This window comes from Brassica rapa, chromosome A10 (assembly GCF_000309985.2).
Source record: "Brassica rapa cultivar Chiifu-401-42 chromosome A10, CAAS_Brap_v3.01, whole genome shotgun sequence".
Classification (NCBI taxonomy): Eukaryota; Viridiplantae; Streptophyta; class Magnoliopsida; order Brassicales; family Brassicaceae; genus Brassica; species Brassica rapa.
In genome coordinates, this window is record NC_024804.2 from 4304114 (window position 1) to 4324500 (window position 20387).

Below are 20387 nucleotides of genomic sequence, written 5' to 3' on the forward strand. Positions count from 1 at the left end.
AGCTTACCCCCATGTGTGATTAACCAAAATATCGGAAGAAGCGAGGGTTGAGAAGAGAAGGGGTCAGAAGCCTAAGGCTCTGGATGCAAATCCAAAGAGCACAAGGACTTCACGACGCAAACATTAATTATGACGAGCTTCTTTTGGAATGTGCGCGGATTCAACAAATCATTGAAGCATTCCATAGTTCAAGATTGGGTAAGGGGTAATAATATGAGTTTTGGATGTATTTTGGAGACGAGAGTAAGAGAGAGTAAAGCAGATGGGATTCTAAAGAAGGTGTTTAAGGACTGGTCTTTTATGACTAACTACGAACACAGTCAGGGAGGGAGAATATGGCTAGTATGGAGAGATGAAGTGAGTATGATTCTGGTTTACAAAACAGATCAGTTAATCACTTGTTCTGTCAAGTTGCCAGATCAGGAGGAATTCTTTTTTACTTGTGTCTATGCTAATAATTTGGCAGAAGATAGGAGGGAGTTGTGGGAGGATTTGTGTCATCATAGTGACTCAAATTTGTTTCTTAATAAATCGTGGATTGTTGCGGGGGATTTCAATGAGATATTAGAAGCTGCTGAAAGTTCTAGATTTGATGATATGGGAAGAACACCGAGTGGGATGAGAGAGTTTCAGCGTATGGTTCTTCATTGTAGATTCTCTGATATGGGGTTTCAAGGTCCTTTGCATACTTGGTGTAATAAGAGGGAGGAAGGAGTGATATGTAAGAAATTGGATAGAGTTCTTATGAATGATGTTGCCCTACTGAGATTTTCTAGTGCTTATTCTGTATTTGAAGCTGGTGGTTGCTCTGATCATTTGAGATGTAAGCTCCAACTGCTGCCTGAGAGTGAGAAGTTGAGAAAACCTTTCAAGTTTGTGAATGTGATTGGTAGTTTGCCAGAGTTTCTCCCGAGGGTTAAGGAATATTGGGACACTACTCCGAGACTTTTTCATTCAACCTCTGCAATGTATAGATTCTCGAAGAAGCTAAAGAATTTGAAGCCATTGATCAGAGAGATTGGTAAAACTAAATTGGGTAATCTTACTAGAAAATCAAGAGAAGCTCATGATGTTCTGTGTGTGAAGCAGCAGGTTACTTTAACCAATCCGTGTTCTACTTCAATACAAGAGGAAGCAGAAGCTTATGATAGGTGGTTACATGTTGCTAATTTGGAAGAAGGTTTTCTAAAGCAGAAAGCTAAACTACACTGGTTAGAGGTGGGGGACCAAAACAATAAGTCATTCCATAATGCGGTTCGATCAAGACAAGCGCAGAATACTATTCGAGAAATAAGATGTCAAGATGGAATAGTTGTCACAAAGCAGTTGGAGATAAAGGAAGAAGCTGTGAGATTTTTTTCGGAATTTCTCAACCAGTCCCCTGTGAACTATAATGGTACCACCACAGAGGAGTTGCAGAAGCTGTTGAAGTTTAGATGTTCAGATGAAGATTGTAGATTGCTGGTAGCAGAGGTTACAGAGGAGGATGTCCACAAGGTTCTATTTGCTATGCCAGCAAATAAATCTCCTGGTCCGGATGGTTTCCCGTGTGAATTCTTTAAGATTGCGTGGCCTGTTATTGCTCATGATTTTACGGTTGCTATCCAGTCTGTCTTCAGGTTTGGGTTTCTACCTAAGGGAGTAAACTCAACTATCTTGGCGCTGGTTCCTAAGAAAACTGATTCGATGGAGATGAGAGACTATAGACCTATAGCGTGCTGTAATGTCTTGTATAAGGTGGTGTCGAAGATCTTAGCAAACAGACTTAAGGTGCTTCTTCCGAGAGTCATTACTGAGAATCAGTCGGCATTCATAAAAGGAAGACTACTGCTGGAGAATGTATTACTAGCCTCGGAACTGGTTAAGGACTATCATAAAGAAGCTGTTTCTCCTAGGTGTGTGTTGAAGATTGACATCTCAAAAGCATTCGACTCGGTTCAGTGGTCATTTGTCTTACAGAGTTTGGAAGCAATTGGGGTTCCTGCTACGTTTATTCGATGGATAAAGCTTTGTATAACTACTCCCTCATTCTCGGTGCAAGTAAACGGTGAGCTAGCAGGTTATTTCCAAAGTACAAGAGGATTAAGGCAAGGATGTTCCCTCTCCCCTTATCTCTTTGTCTTGTGTATGAATGTCTTATCGCATAAGATTGATCAAGCAGTGATGGAGAAGAGATTTAAGTACCATCCACGGTGCAAAGAGCTATCCCTCACCCACCTTTGTTTTGCCGATGACCTAATGGTATTTGTGGAAGGTACTAAAGTATCCATTGAAGGTGCATTGTCAGTCTTTGAGGATTTTGCTAAGTGGTCTGGTCTAAACATAAGCATCGAGAAATCAACGGTGTTCATGGCTGGAGTGATAGAAGAAGAAAGAAGTAGAATCTTAAGGAACTTTCCTTTTGCAGAGGGAAATCTTCCTGTCCGCTATTTGGGGCTTCCTCTGATGACCAAAGGTATGTGTAAGTCTGATTATCTCCCTCTGGTGGAACGTGTACGAAATAGGATCAACACTTGGAACTGTAGATTCCTATCATATGCTGGCCGTTTGCAGTTGATCAATGCAGTTCTCATGAGTTTGGTTAACTATTGGGCGGCGGTGTTTAGGCTTCCAAGTCAATGGAGATTGAACAACTTTGTGCTGCTTTCCTTTGGTCTGGTCCAGTTCTAAAAGCTACTGGAGCTAAGGTTGCGTGGAAAAGTATTTGTAAACCAAAAAAAGAAGGAGGGCTTGGTATCAGAAGTCTGAAAGAAGTGAATAAGGTTTATGGATTAAAACTCATTTGGAGGCTACTGCTGGGAGAGTCACTTTGGGGGAAATGGATAAAAGTGTTTCTGCTCAAGAAGAAAAGTTTTTGGGAAGTAAAGCTTTCCTCTCAAGTTGGTTCTTGGATGTGGAAAAAAATTTTGAAGCTAAGAGTGGAAGCAAGGTCTTTTTTCAAGATGGAGGTCGGGAATGGTAGAAGTATCTCCTTTTGGTTCGATATGTGGTCTGACAAAGGTATCTTATATGATCTGCTGGGGGATCGGGGGATTATCAGTATGGGTATAAGAAGAGAAGCCACTATAGAAGAAGCTGTGTCTATAGGTGCATGCTAGAAGGAAACGTAAGCACAGGTCTGAGGTGCTTAATGACATTGAAACTGAGATGAGTACAGTTAAGGAGAAGCTGAATCATACCGTCAAGGATGTAAACCATTGGAGATGGAGAAGAGGTTATGAAGCTAAGTTCTCGACCCAAGAAACCTGGCTGCTTCTCCGAGAACCTTCTGCACATTGCTCCTGGGCAAAAGGAGTTTGGTTTGCTAAAGGGACGCCAAAATTTGGGTTTATCACTTGGCTAGTGGTGTTGAATAAATTGGCTACTATGGATAGGGTATCCTCTTTGAATCCTAGTGTTGATGCGACTTGTGTTCTCTGCAAAGCTGCAGTGGAGTCTAGAGATCATTTATTTTTTGAGTGTTCTTACTCTGCTCAGCTCTGGAAACACTTAACCCTTGGGATTCTTCGGGGTACTTACTCTTCCTCCTGGTCTGCTATGGTTTCGCTGATTTCAGGAAGTATCAAGGGGAAGATAAGAGCATTTTGTATCAGATACTCATTTCAAGTGGCTGTTTACTCTTTATGGAGGGAGAGAAATAGCATAAGACATGGGGAGAAGCCGAAGGCTATTTCATTAATGAAGAAGCTGGTTGATAAAGAAGTAAAGAACAAGCTCAGCTTACTTAGTAGACAAAGAAGAAGAGGAATGGAGGGGAGTTTACAATATTAGTTTAGTACTAGAGATTAAAAATAGTTTTTTAACTAAAAGATAGTAAAGTTTTATTATTGTCTACACTTGATGTAAAAAGGCTTTTTTGATGAATAAAATTTAACATTCATTCAAAAAAAAAAAAATTAACCAAAATATCATTACTTATGTGTCATCATGAGAATCATTCTCATAAATTTTATTAAATAACTCTTCCTTGCTTAGACTAATTACATGTACTTTAACTATTCATTATTTAGATCCTTTTATTAAATAACTCTTCCTTGCTTAGTAATGCATTACTAAAAATTGATTGATAGTTGTAAATACTATATAAATCGTGATTACATTACTAAAACTATGGTGTACGCTGACAGTCATTAACAATATACTTGATAACCAAGAAAGGTTGTCTTTTCCAAATGTGGCGTGGCATAATATTAGTGTATATTTCGATGAGTATGCTGTATTATTTTACAAATTCTTAGCATAATATTAGTGGATTCTTCAATGTGTATGCTGTATTATTTTATAGAAGTTAGCATACATTAAGTTTATTTATATTAGCTATTATATCATGGCTATATAACAAATCTCGATGGCTAAGACAAAATCCATATTTTATAATATATTGTTAATAATCATGTTCTTGAGTGATTGTAAAACACATTCAAAAAGAAATTTCATATTAAACTTCTTGCAATCCCTAAAATTTTGCAACAAGACTTTTTGAGTACAAAATTAACATAAATGCTGACAGACATTAAATTTGGAAATTTATATAATTATTTCCAGTTAAGTTTAAAATCAAATATCATGTTATTTACGATCCATAAATGATACATGACATTTTTAAGGAGTGAAAAATGTAAAAGATTCATAATTATGTTCTTCTATAGAACTTTGGTACGTGACATTAATTTTGATTAATATTTTTATGTATTTTTTGGGATACATGACATTTATTTTGGGACTGAGCAATATAAACTCGACTATATTGTAAAATCAAAATGTCGTATATAAAAAATCTAAACGCAATCTTGAGTGATTATAAAATACATTCAACAAGAAATGAGATATTAAATTTCTTTCAATCCTTTAACTTTTACAGCAAGATTTTTTATTACGAAATTAACATAAATTGTGATATTCATTAAATATGGAAATTTATATGATTCTTTCTGGTTAAGTTTAAAGTAAAAAATATCATTTTTAATATGGACTTCTTTTATTTTGGATCCTTTCATATAATACTTTCTATAATTTTCTGGAAATGTACTAACAATTAGGGATTTTCTGGCAATGGGATATTCATTTTTTCAAATGTCGTGGATCAAAACTCTATCAGTTGTGACTATATATATCATACTATACGTTTCAAAACTGGCAAAGAAAATTAGTGGCATGAATTTCATCTCTGACTTGAAGCCAAAGAAGTCTTTGTGGAAGATTATAGTGAAAGTCATAAGACTTTGGAAGCGGTACTCGACTGCTGGTGGAGAGACCATTAAAATGGTTTTCTTATTATGTATGTTCTTTATATCTTAAACAAATATCAAACGTTCTTCTGCTAATCTATACCATGTATAATATGTCATTATTGTTTTTACCTTTTCAATATCAATTGATTAAAATTTATAATTTCTTTAGTCTATTTACTCTGTGCAAGGTGCGGGTCATCACCTAGTTATGATATTAAACTAATAGTCAAATTTAAGATAAATATATACACATGCATGTTTCGTATATATCTATCTGTAGGGCACATATGAGAGAGTATGCGTTATGAATCTACTCGTTTAATCATTATGTATTAACATTCAATATATAATTATACTGAGCACTAGATCTCTATTTTGGGACTATTCAAATAAGTATAACCTAATTTTATAGGGTTCGAATTTGGTAATATAAGAGCGACGTAACTAAAGTACATTATAATGCACATGCGCTTCATGCGGTTTGCGGGATAAGTGTAGCTTTGATAAAATAAGCAGTGCAGAATTATGTTTGATTAGAAAAAGAAATTGTGCGGTTTTGGTAGATAAATATTAGAAATACCCTTATTTAATTGTTTAAATGCATATCTAATATTATAATATTTATATTTACGTTTTGATCATAATAACAATTTTGATGGGATTTAAATAATATTAAATATTTTTTTGTTATGTATAAGAAAAAAGGAAATAAATATATAGAATTTTAAAATAATGTTACGTAATGTTTTATTTAATAAAATATATAAAGTCTAAAATAATAGATATATCTTCTACTTAATCTAGTTAGAGTATAAATTAATCTAGGGCCTATGATGTTTTATTAGTTCACATGTATTTTTCTAATTTTTAGAAGTTTGTCACAAATTCATTTTTTCTATTTTATTGATTAATATTTCTTAGATAATATAAGTTCACTGACGAATATATAATGAATATACCTCATATTTATTATTTTTTCTTATCGCTGAGACTACACTCAAATGTCAATATTATTTGTAAATAATATTATAAATTTCAACTAATTTATTTGGTGAACCTCTTTGGATTTTCTTATGTTTTCATATATTTTATTAATTCTTCAAATATATTTCTTTGATAAACTCGTTTGAAATTATTTTTAATTGTATATGTTTTGTTAATTACTTTAATAAAGTTTCATACGTATGGATCCTACAAATTTTACTGATGAATTACATTAAAAACTTATGAAAAATCACCATGTACTTTTTTTATTATTAATAACTTTATCCTAATTTTTTTTTTGTTGATTATAACTATCTTTAGGTTTATTTCAAAAAAACCTATTTGAATAGATTAATGAAGATTTTTAATCTAATTTTCTTTAAAAAGTAGTTCCAAAAAATAATATAGTAGTGTTAATAAAGTTTTAATTGTTGATGAGTAAATAACTATATTAATTCATTTTATTGATAAATGGCAGTTTGAAAATAAATAGATAAATTGGCTAGTTAATAATATGTTTCTTAAATAATTAAACTACTTTTACCATCATTTATCTATAATAAAACTTTGTACACTTATTGTAATCAAAGATGAATTGGCTCAGTAAAATAAGACCAAAATAAACTTGTGTAACTGAATATAAGCTTATACTACTTTTAAGCGGATACCTATAGAACTAGGAAAATTTTAAATACTAAATTTCAGTTTAATTAGGTTGACTGTTTTGATTTTAAATATCTATTTTATTTTGATGTACAATTATCAATATTTTTAGAAAATTCCCCGAGTAGCACTATTTGTTTTGTCACAAATATAGACTCTAAGGATTTTTATAGATTTTTATAAAAATTTCAGATTTCTAAACATATTAAACTATGATTCTGATTTGGCCTATTTTTTATAGTTTTAAAATTATATGTATAATATTTTAATAACATATACCCCTTCTCATAAAAAGACATAATTTTGTTTTTTTCTAGTTAAAATTTTTTATATTAAATTTTCAATAAGTTGATATATATGTATATATATCTCAATCAAAATTGTAAGATAATTTTTAAAAAAAATTTTAGTTTATATTTTTCTAGTTTTGTATTGATTTTAATTTTACATACACGAATATTTGGATTTGTTTAATAAAAAAATGATTTTTTAAAAAAAAATTGTTCTTTTTGGTTAGTTAAAATCTTATGTTTAATTTAAAATATTTATTTTAGGGCAATTATCTCAAATAACTTTTTTAAGTTTTTGTCATAAAAATAGACCTCAAAAACTAAAATGATAAAATAGTATTTTTTATTTTGAATTTTTTTTAAAAAAAATTATTTTTAAAATTTTGAAATCCTATCCCCAAAACCCCACTTCTTAACTCTAAACCCTAAACTCTAAACCCTAAACCCTATATCATAAACCTTAAACCCTAAACCCCACCCCTTAACTCTAAACTCTAATGTCTAGATTAATTAATCCTAGGGTATAAGTGTATATTTACTTCTTTTGATAAAACATTTAAGTTAATTTTGGTCATTTTTATTTTTATGGTCTATATTTGTGATAAAAAAAAATTAGGTCTATCCTAGAGAATTTCTCTTTATTTTATATATCAATTAAATGATTTTATTTTCATTTTTATTTGAGCGAAATAGTTTTCTGATTTTTTCTATTTAAAAATATCAAATTAAGATGCTGATTTGGTATATTTTCAATGATATTTGTAAATACTATATGACAGATCAAATAAAATATAGTCTAAATTTTGAAATCATATGTACTTTCAATTCATATTTTTTAGTATCTTAAATTATTAGATTTTTTAAGATTAATATTTTTTAATTAATTTACGGCTATCTTTCAAAGATTTAGTTTATATAGTAAATGATATGTGGACATTCGATTATTTATAGAGTTAGCTTATTGGGAAATTACATGTTTACCACTTACATGGTACCATTTTTTATTTTTACCACCGTTAAAGAGACATTTTCAAAAATATCTTCTTCATTAAATGACAAAAGACTCTTAAGCCCTTGTTATTTATATATATAATAAATTATTATTTAAATAAAAAAAAAAAAAAAAAAAAAAAAAAAAAAATAATTATGTTTTCAAATTATACTTTTTCAAATTCAAACTTTTTTATAAATTTTGTTTTTTTGAAATTTTTTTTTTCAAACTTTTTTTATTTTTGTTTTCGAAATTTCTTTTTGAAAAACGAAAATTATGTTTGAAACTATTTTTTAAAATTTTTTATATATTTTTAAGTATTTATTTATATATTTATTAGAATCCTAAATTTCACATTCCAAAAACCCTACTCCACCCTTCAACTCTAAACCCTAAATCTAGATAAGTTAACCCTAAGGGTATAATTGTCTTTTACCCTTCATTCAAAGTGAGGGTAAAACTAGTTAGTGTAAACATGAAAAGTGGTACTATGAATGTGATATTTGTGGCAATTTCCCTTAACTTATATATAGTATATGCTCTTTTTGAATATTTTCGATAGTATATAATTTAAAATGTAAAAAGTGTATCAACTTGTATATAATATATGTTATTTGTTATTTTCAATATCATATAACCTAAACTTTAAAATCGGGTGTTTTGAATTTATATAGTTATAACTGTTTGAAAGTCTTCCAATTTATATTAATAATGGTTTTTGTTGGTTATTTTATGTAAATTTTCACAAATCAATTAAACATTTTAAGTTTAACTTCTTATATTGATTTATATTTTACTTTGAAATAAACAATTTCGGTAATGTTGACATTTTTAGAAATACAAATAAAAAAGTGATTTGGCATATTTTTGTGCTTTAAAATAATATGTGGACATTTTCAATAACTTATAACATCAACTTATATACAGTATATATTATTTTTGAATATTGTCAATGACATATAACTTAAAATTTGAAACCACGTGTTTTAACTTTTAAACCTATATAGTTATAATTATTTGAAAGTCTTGCATTTTTATTTTTATTTAAATTTCAAAAATATTATAAATATTAAGTTAATATAAGATAATGTTTTATTTTTATCAACTTCCTTATCTGATATCGATTTTTATTTGGGAAATTGCCACAAATAGCACATTCATAGTATCACTTTTCATGTTTACACTAACCACTTTTACCCTCACTTTTAATAAAGAGTAAAAGACAATTATACCCTTAGGATTAACTAATCTAGACTTAGGGTTTAGAGTTGAGGGGTGGGGTAGGGTAGAGTTTTCGGAATGTGAAATTTAGGATTCTAATAAATATATAAATAAATACTTTATATAAAATTTTAAAAAAATAGTTTCAAACATAATTTTCGTTTTTCAAAAAGAAATTTGAAAAAAAAAATAAAAAAATAATTTGAAAAAAAATAAAAAATTTTTTTATAAAAATGTTTGAATTTGAAAAAGTATAATTCGAAAACATAAAAAAAAAATTACTTTTTATTATTTTTTTTTTTTAATAGTGATTTATTATATATAAATAACAAGGGCATAAGAGTCTTTTACCACTTAATGAAGAAGGTATTTTTGAAAATGTTTCCTTATTGGTTGTAAAAATGAAAAGTGGTACCATGAAAGTGGTAAACATGTAAGTTCCCCTTTTTATTTTATTGTTTCAAAGTCTTTCAAATTTTTTATTTAATTTATCTTTGTTAGTTATTTTATGTTAATATAGAAAAATCAGTTTAAGATTAAGTACTTATATATAATGTTTTAAATTTTCTAAGTTTAAATTTTTATATTGATTTATTTTTTATTTTGAAATAAATATTTTTTGGTAATATTTATTTGTTTTAGAAATAATCAAAGAAAATAATTGTTTCAGTATCTAGCATTTTAAATTTTATGTTAAATTTCGAAAATATTATATATATTAATTTAATTTACATAATTTTTAATTTTGATAAATTATATTTTGACATTGATTTATATTTTATTGTTTGAAAGTTTCCAATATTTATTTAATAATTATCTTTTTTATTATTTTAATGTTAATTTCCAAAAATAATTTTCACATTAAGTAACTTATATATAATGTGTTTACCTTTTCAAGTTTACGTTTTATATTAATTTATATTTTATTTTGAAATAAACAATTTTTGGTAGTATTGATATTAATTAGAAATAGTAAATTGAAAAAAAATATTTGGCATATTTTTGGTGATTAAAAATAATATGTGGACATTTTAAGTAATTTATGACATCAACTTATCTATGGTATATATTATGTTTGAATATTTTCAATAGCATATAACCCAAAAATGGAAATTTCATGTTTTAAATTTTTATAGTTATAACTTATAACTAGGTGTTTTCCTGCAGTAAGAAATTTTTAAAATTTAACTTATATTTTAAAATAAATTTTATTAAATATTATAGATTTTACTATTTTCTTACTAATATTCAATATATATTTGATATATATTAAATCAATTTGTATAAAACTAATAAATGATATAAAATTGTATAACTATAAAACAATTAGCCTAAACAATATTTATAAAATTTGTTGATATATAAGAAACTAGTAATCTTACGATTAGATATTTAAATTTTTTAAAAAATTGTAAAAAAAATTGAAAGTTTTAATAATACAAATTGTATAATTATACAAAAATAATAATATTTCAAAATATCACTACAAAAAAAAGTCTACATTGATAGCACATTGTTATAGCACGTTTTACTGAACTGCTGTCGTAGATGATTTAGATATTTCTGTATTATATTATAGCATTAGATAAACGCTATGGTAGAATAAAACCTAAAATAGCACTTAATTAATGTTATTTTAAAAATTAAGTGAGAGAGAATATAAAGTCACAGATACCGCCAACACTTAGTGAAAAATTAGATTTAAGCGCCAAAGATATTTTTAAGCGGCTTCAACAATGCTATCAAAGACATATAATAGCATTTTTATAACGCTAAGAAAAGCTCTTTGAACCCCTAAACTCTAAACATGATTTTAAACTCTAAACATTGTTTTAAACCCTAAACTTTAAAGACAACCTTTAAACCTCTAATCTTTTCATACTATAACTTCAAATCTTAAAATTAAAATCAAAATTTAATCTTTTTAATCTTAATCTATAATTTCCTAAACACATATCTTTAATCTTTAATCAAACTCTATATCTTAAATCTAAACTTCAAATGTAAACTAAACATTCAATACTCTAAATATAAACTTCAAATCTAAATTATTAAATATTTAACTACAAATCGTCTAGTATTCAAATCTATTATTTTCGAATCTTAATCCAAAACACTAAATTTTAACCCTAAACCTCATATTCCAACATCAACACCTTAAATCATAAAACTAAATTTACTCTTAATCATTTTTTTTTTGTAAATCATAAAATATAAATTTAAAACTTTTCAAATTTTGAATCAAACATACAAATTTATAAACGGATTATAAATCAGTTTTTTTATAAACATGCAAATTTAAAAATGATGACCAAAATCATAATGATGATATTAATCTAATATTTTCAAACTTAAACATCAATTCATAAAATAAATATCAGTTTATTAGGTTCAAAAAATAAAAAATTTAGACTTAAATTATAAACTACAAAATATTAATTTTGAAATAAGATATAACTAATAAAAATCACTTACAAAACAAATTATCAAATATGGAAAGACAAAACAAAAATAAAAATAAAAAAAAACAAAAACAAAATTGTCTGGGCAATCAGATTAAAGTACATGGATCACACTTTTGAACCGTTAGATTAACTTAGATCTGAAGGTTAAGATTTATTCCTTTAATTTTTATTTTTATTTTCTCCTCTCCCTCTCTCTCTCTCACTCTCAAGTACTCCACGGATCTGGTCTTCATGTTCTTCTCCTTCATTCTCATCTCTCCCATCCCTCTCCAATCTTACTGTTTCTCTCATCTCTCCTATCTCTCTCCACGCCTCTCTCATCTCTCCCATCTCTCTCCCACCGCGTCTCCTCCTCGTCTCACCACCACCACGGTCGCCCTCCCACCACCACCACCACCACGGTCGCCCTCCCACCACCACCACGGTCGCACTCCCACCACCACCACGGTCGCACTCCCACCACCACCACGGTTGATCTCTCTCTCTCTCTCTCTATCTCTTTGTATCTGTGTATCTTCTCTCTGTTTCTGTAGTATGAATCTGATGTTGTTTTGTTTTGGTAAAGATAGTTGGGGAGGCAAGGTTCATGGTGGCTGGAGGAGGCAAGGTCCATGGCGGCTTGAGGACGGAAGTCTCGTGGCGGCTGGAGGAGGCAAGGCTCATGGCTGTTGGAAGAGGGGCAAGGTTATGGAGGAGGCGGCTGCAGTCTTTTCTTTTTTTTGTTTTAGGTTTAGATTTGGTTTAGTGTAACCGGGTTAGAAAAATTGTAGTGGTCTGAGTTTATGTTATAATTACTGGTTAGTTTTGTAAACCAGGATTAATTTGTAAACCAATTTTAATATATAAATAAAATTTATTTTAATTTCATTATAAAACAATTTTCGGTTTAATATTAATTATTTTATTTCGAACTATAATTAATTTTAGTTTATTGCAGAAAGATATATCATAGCACGAAAATATAAATCGTAACTAATTTATAACAAAAAAAATAATGTTATGTTTAAGTTAATAATATCATTCAAATATTGCTATCGTATCTGCACAATTCATAGCATTTAAAAAAATGTTATCGTAGAGGGGGTACCTATGATGGCTGCCGATGACATAGCATTTCAAGTTTCGCTATAAAAGCCCTACCATAGCGTTTATCGTGTGCTAAGAATGCGCATATTTCTTGTAGTGTATGAAATGTTATCTACAAATATATTTATTTTATAGATGATGTATGAGCTATTACCATATTTTAAAAAAGTTTACCAAAAAAAAATATCAATATTAAATATAATATATGAATTATTACCATATTCTGATAAGTTTACCAAAAATATAAATCAACACTACATGAAATTATCCATGTTATATTTTCTCGGAAGCCATGTCATCAATTTTGGTAGCCATGTCATATTTGTTTTGTGAAATTGATTGTAGAGAGGACATGTGGCAAAATCACTTCGCAAATATAGTCTAGGAGATTGTTTGAAAGTCTTGTATTATTTTTTTATTTTATTTTTTTCGAAAATTAATTATATATTCAGTTAACTTATATATATAATATTTTTACATATATTCAGTTAAATTATATATATATATATATATATATAATCTTTTTACTTTTGTTAGCTTTCCTTATTTGATATTGATTTATGTTTTATTTTAAAATAAACAAACTTTTGAAAATATTGACTTTTTGAAAAAATTAAACTAAAATAATGATTTGTCATATTATTATTAGTTGTTTGAAATCCTATGTGTTTTAAATCATATTATTGAGAGGTTGATTGTTTCTTTGTAGAATAGTTTTTGGTTTTTGTTTTTCAAAAAACCATTTTTTATCCAATCAAGCTTTTTATGAAATGGTTTTTCTAAAATCTAGGGAAACTAGTTTTTAGAATAACTGTCCATTTCCAAACAAAAACCAAAAACCAGTTTTTTCTAGTTTTTTTGCTTGAAGTTTTTATTATTACAAATTTAACTTACGTAAAAGCACTTTTTGGTGTAATACGTACGTAAGACATTATGGTACTACGATATAGATAAAATGTAAGGCACTTTACCTAAGGTATTCTTGATTGCTAATAATAATCCATGAGCACATCTATATAATACAGCAAATTCTTTAATACCTATGGCACACCTAAAGCATATTCATCTATTTTTATTATAACACAGCTTAGTTTTACTAAAATTATAAAAATATTTGAATACTATTTTATCAAATAATAATACTATTTGAATACTATTTTATCAAATGTTACATGTATGCTAATCATAACAAAGCTTTATTGTACTAAAGCTATTATAATATTTAAATGTTATTTTTATTTAATAATAAATTGATGTAGTCAAAATAACTCATAAAATTATCTTAACTAATCCATAAAATAAATTTAATTATTTGAAGTTAGTCTTACAAAAAAATATATTTATTTTAGCTATTGTTTTTATTTAGGAAAAAAAATAGTTTTTTGTTGTTTCTTTTACTATTTCATACATATAAGCAGTGGTGGATGTAGAGCCTATAAGGGTGGGGCATCTGCCCCCTATGAGTTTTTTTAAAAAAAGTTTTTATTTACTAAATTATAATGAATTTTGAAGAAATTGAATAAATTTGTCTCCCATAAAACTTCAAACCTAGGGTTAAGTATGCTTCATTTGTAAGTTTGAAAATTTTGCCCCTCATTATAAAACTTTCTAGATCCGCCACTGCATATAAGCTATATGATAGTATCTTCCTTTTTATTATTCCAGAATAAACATTTTACTATTAATAATATTTTTCATTTTATTATTTTTAAAAGTAAATTCCAAAAACTAAAAACTAAAATCTAAATCACCTTTCAAGTTTTTCAAAAAACTAAAATCTACTGCAAAACCAAAAACCAAAATCCAAAAACCAAAAGCTAAAAACTAAAAACCAAAAACCAAAAACTGAAAACCAAAAACTAAAAACCAACGAAACAATCATCACCTGAATATTTTCAATTGCATATAACATATACTTAAAAATCATGTGTCTTAAATTTATATAGTTCTAAAAGTTAAAAAATCTTGCATTTTTAAGTTAATTATTATATTTGTAAGATATTTTATGTACTTTTCAAAAATATATTATATATTAAGTTAAATTATATATAACTATTTGAATTTTGTAAATTTACTATATTTTAATTTATTTCTATTTTATTATGAAATAAACAGTTTTGGAAATTTTGACATATTTAAAAATAGTATAGATTTATCATATTTAAATGATTTCTATTTTATTATGAAATAAACAGTTTTGGAAATTTTAATATTTTTAAAAATAGAAAATTAAATATCTGATGTGTCATATTTTGATTGGTGGTTTAACATCTTATGTGGATGCTCTCAATGATTTATAGTCTCAAATTTTATATAGTATAGACTAGATTTTATATTCTAGCTCAAGTTTGTATTAATAATTTATTTTAGTTTTATATCAAAATTGAATATTATTTTTGTCACATTTCTCTGTAATTGGATAAACGGTAAAGCTAAAATTAGAGTGTCACACATTTGCACTGAAACACAACAGTTTAGAACGTAAGTTGGATTTTGATTTTTTTTCAGAGATTCATTTTTGGAATAAAATTTTATTGAAAATAATAAATAAATATCAACACATAAGAAATAGTTAAAATATCATATATGATACATTTAGTTTTGTTTATAATTTTTTTTGTAAATAAGTATTTAAAATATAAGTTTATTTATTCTTAGTGTATGAAAATTAAAAACTAAAATAAAATCTTTAAAAAAAATATTTTTTATTTTTTTTGCTTAAACAAAAATATGGTTTTATTGAAAAGTATATTCAAAAGTATTGAAATCTCATGCCCTGTAAAGAGATAGATGTCTTATTAAAAATAAAAGAAAACATATCTTGGGATTTTTTTTTGTGAACTTGAGTTTTGGTATTGTTCTCGATTCCCTTCTTGTGAAATCATCTCTAATCTGGAACTTCAAAGATATAATATATATATATATATATATATATATATATATATATATATATATATATATATATTAATTGATTTGTATATAATAGACACACACAGGTTTTAAAAATATGTTATGCTATTAAAACTATATTTGAAAACTTTTCAAACCACAAAACTAACGTAAGTACTTAATTCATATCAGATTCAGATATACTTACTGTTACCAAGATGCAGACAAAACTCTGAATTCTTTTGAAGATTTGCTGTAGAAATATAACAATCTTCAACTTGAATCATGCAACGATAATTATTTGTTTTCAACTCATGCAAAGAGAATTAAAAAGAATTAGAGAATGTTAATTTGAGAAGGAAAGAAAACAAATCTGAATAAAGGCCAAACATAAACTTGTATGGATTTTTTTTTGCTACATTGAAAATAAAGAAATAAACGATATAAAGAAAAAAAAGAGAAGGATAATAAATCCTATGCACCTTTGGAGTGTGATCTGACCTCTACTTGGTGTCTTTTTTTTTTTTTTTTGATCAACTCCTCTACAAAAAAATTGATCAATTCCTCTTTTTTTGGTGTCTAAACTTCGTGAAAGATCGATGAGGGTTTGATATTGCTGTTACCTACTGGTACTGGCACAAAAAAATTATACTTTAACTCTTTATTTGCACCGTTCTATTTTTTTCTTGTCGGGATTTTTGTTGAGCCTCTGTATGAGGATGAACCTCTGTAGTGCTTTTCTATCATTTTAATGGAATTTTCAGTGACAAAAAGAAAATTGCTTGGAAGCTAAGAGATGGAAACTATCAGAACATGTGACGTGATTGGAAGTTAATTATAGTTGACATGATTTTTTGAAAAATCTGAACGTGTTAGTGATATGAGAAATTTAAGGCTTTAGACTTTTACGGTTGCTAAAAAAATATGATCGAGAGTAGATTTTTAATTGATCATTTTTAAAAAAATTAAAAAATATATACACACATGTCAGGATTTGATTCGCCAAGCGACTTGCGCTTTAGTATATAAAAGATATAATGCTTCATAAAATAATTTTTAGGAATCAAGTATTTCTAAATTATAGAAAATGTTTCAAAAGTTTCAGTAGATATTATATACCTTCAAAACTTAAGTGATTTTATTAAAACTAAATCATGAATATTATATATAACTAATTTTAGTAAAATTATCAATACAAAATATAAAAAAGTATTTAAAAAAGATGTATTTATCCTTTTTTAACTTATTCTTAGAAAAATATTTAACAAAAAACACATAATGATAAAAACACATTTTAATTTGAAAAATTATAATAAATATATTGTTACAAAAAATTCAAACCAGCGAAATCGCGGGCATCCACCTAGTTTATAATTATAATTGTCTGAATTATTGCATTTTAAAATCAATTATTATTGTTAGTTAATTTATGTTAAATTTCGAAATTATTACATATATATAGTAAGTTAATATATGTATAATATCTTACTTTTGTTAGTTTGCCTTATTCGATATCGATTTCTTTTTTAATATGAAATAAACAGTTTTTGAGAAACATTGACATATTTAAAAAATAACAAATTAAAATGTTTATTTGGCATAATATGGTTGGTTGTTTTAAATCATATGTGGACCTTTTCAATGGCTTATAGCCTCAACTTTTATTTAATAGTTTACCTTATTTGATGTTGAATTCCATTTTGTGTTATCAATTTTTGAAATTTTAACATTTTAAAAATAGTAAACTATAATTATGATTTTTCATATTTAGTTTTTTTTTTCTAAACCTATGTGTACACTCTCAATGACTTATAGTCTCATATATAATATATGTTAATTTTGAATATTTAAATAGCATATAATGTTTTACTTTTGTTAACTTACCTTGTTTGATATTGGTTTCTATTTTATTTTAAGTAATTTTATGGAACTTTTTAAATCCTAATCTATATATATATATATATGTTTGTCTCCTTCCTGGACCCTCCACGTCAGAAACTCGAGTCTTGAGGAGCTGCCACGTGTCCAGCCGAGCAAAACACACCGTATCATTTAAACTCTACCATTGTGGGCTTCGATCGCTGAACTGGGCTCTGAAATAGGAAGATTTATCAAAAGAAATTGTGACACGGGGCTAGGTGAGATTTCTTTTTCCCGTTCAGTTCTTGATGGATCATTATTGGTTCAGTGGAAGTCTAAGAAACCAAGAACAGAGAAAGAAATAGTTGGTTCTTCAAACATTAGTTTCCAACATTTAACTTCTTCTTATGATAGTGTCGAGCCAGATGCAGAGGCGATTGGACGGATGAAAGAGATTAAGTGAAATGAAACATTTTTACAATTCAACGAATCAAACACATAACTAAAATTTAATTTTTTTTATTTGACTCTTCTTTTTTTTTGATGAAATTTTAAATTTATTGATCATCAGTGAAAAAGAATAGTTATGTACAAAGGACTAAAGATTTAAAAAGATGAACAAGAATCCTAAGCCCTATGTATGTGTTTTGTACCACTCTTGCATAAGATCTCTCAACCGTTGCTTCTCCAAATATCTGGTAGCTAAAAGCCGATTACGAACAGTCTAGGTTTATTTGACTCTTCACCTTATATATAATTTTCAATAACAAAATCAGATATTTGAATATTAAAATTTTTGAAATTGGTAAGACAAAAAAATAACTGAAAATAATTTTATAATTTTCTAGAAACTTATATTTTTATAATATATTATATACGTACAAAATATATAATAAAAAACTAAAATTTAAACCAAAAACCCGGGCGTAGCCCGGGCCGACCCTAGTCAAAGTATAATGAATTGTTTCTCACTGATTTATAGTCTTAGCTTATATATAATGTATTTTATTTATGAATATTTTCAATAGCTTATAGCCTAAATTTTAAAAATCATGTGTTAAATTTATAGTTATAGTTGTTTGAATTATTGCATTTTAAACTAAATTATTATTTTTATTTGTTTATGTTAAATTTCGAAATTATTAATATATATATATATTAATTTAATATATGTATAATGTATTTACTTTTTTAGTTTGCCATATTCGATATTGATTTATTTTTATTATGAAATAAACAGTTTTTTTTTGGAAACATTGACATATTTAAAAATAACAAATTAAAATGTATCACCAGTTGGATAGTTAAAATTCTCATTGTTGATGAGAACCAACTTTCCAAGGGCATCTATACAAAATAGGTATATCATTAGAACATTATGATAAAATCGTATATTTTTTATGTGGACAGTAATAAAGTTCGTCCCATATCTTTCTAGGTAATCCTAATTTGTTTCCTCTCAATATCGTGGCCATCGTTGTCTGGAAATACAAAAATTGTAGGCTAAGTGAATTAAATTATGAACTTGTTACAAGTTACCTTATAACTTGTTTTGTTGTTGATGACCAAGAAGTTCTTAATCTTAAATTTTCCTCGTAAAGCCTATAGCTGGTATGAATGCATGTATTATTGTTGTTGCCTGTAAAATTCGTGTCAAACATAACATATTTTCATGAACATATAGATTAGTAATGACGAAATAAACTTCCTTATGCCTTTTGATTAATAAGAAGCAACTCAAATCCATAATAAACAACTCTTTTTGATGTTACTTATGATATGGGCGGATTAAACAATGAATCCATAAGTAAACTTCCAAAAATAACCACTCTGCAAACCCATAATAAACAACATCTTATTAAAACCCTGCTCGAGGTCGTGGAATACCAAGGAAGAAGCAAAAGCAACCATAGTTTAGATTTCTTTTTTTTTTCACTATCTATCACTTTCTCAAAGTAAGCAGAAGCAACCATAGTTTAGACTCACTTGGAAACTTAGAGAATTATTTATAGTCACGCAATACTTCGTATATAAAAAATTAGAAAGTTTCTTATTTTATATATTAGTCAAAAAGGTTTTAATTTTTTTTCTTATTTTAACTATTTTAACATTAAAATATAGTAATATACCTAAGAAGACATATTTTTTTTTGTTAATATTACTATTTTCTATTGAATTTCCATTTTACTTTAATAGTTAGCATCTTTTAGTAAGTTATGAAAAGTTAATATCTATTTTGTTAGTTTAGTACATTTATGTAATATTAATTTCGTTTTTAAAGATTATTTTTAATATTAACATTTCTAACTTGATATTGGTTTCTATTTTATTTCGAAATAAACAATTTTTGGAAATATTAATATTTTTAAAAATAATAAATTAAAACAAATTATTTGACTATAATACGATTGGTCGTTTAAAATCTTAAGAAGACAATATTTTTTTGTTTACATTTATTGTACTTAAGAAGATAATATTTGTTTGTTAATATTACGATTTTACTTTTGATTTTTTATTTTTCTATAACAATTAACATTTTTAAGCAAGTTATAAAATGTTAATATTTATTTTATTAGTTTAAGTTATAATTTTGAAAATATTAAAATTTTCTAAAGATAATAAATTAAAAAATCTGATTTGTCATAATACGGTTGGTAATCTTAAATCTTATGTGAACGCTCTCACTGACTTCTACAACTTTTGTATA

The 20387-nt window shown here is 26.8% G+C and overlaps 1 protein-coding gene and 1 long non-coding RNA gene across 2 annotated transcripts; both read left to right on the forward strand.

Annotated features, from left to right (window-relative positions):
• Positions 1-3147: 3147 nt before the first annotated feature.
• Positions 3148-3771, forward strand: LOC117129291. The gene has a single exon (XM_033282850.1). It carries the CDS (start codon positions 3148-3150, stop codon positions 3769-3771), a length of 624 nt encoding a protein of 207 aa, XP_033138741.1.
• A 5988-nt stretch (positions 3772-9759) lies between these two features.
• LOC117128980 lies at positions 9760-18504 on the forward strand. Its single transcript, XR_004452508.1, has 2 exons — positions 9760-12292; positions 12411-18504. It is a non-coding gene; the product is annotated as an uncharacterized LOC117128980 (long non-coding RNA).
• Positions 18505-20387: the final 1883 nt, after the last annotated feature.

What these genes read in the sequence shown, in the direction of transcription:
- LOC117129291 (XM_033282850.1), top strand. Translation starts at nt 3,148, where the DNA reads ATGAGTACAGTTAAGGAGAAGCTGAATCATACCGTCAAGGATGTAAAC.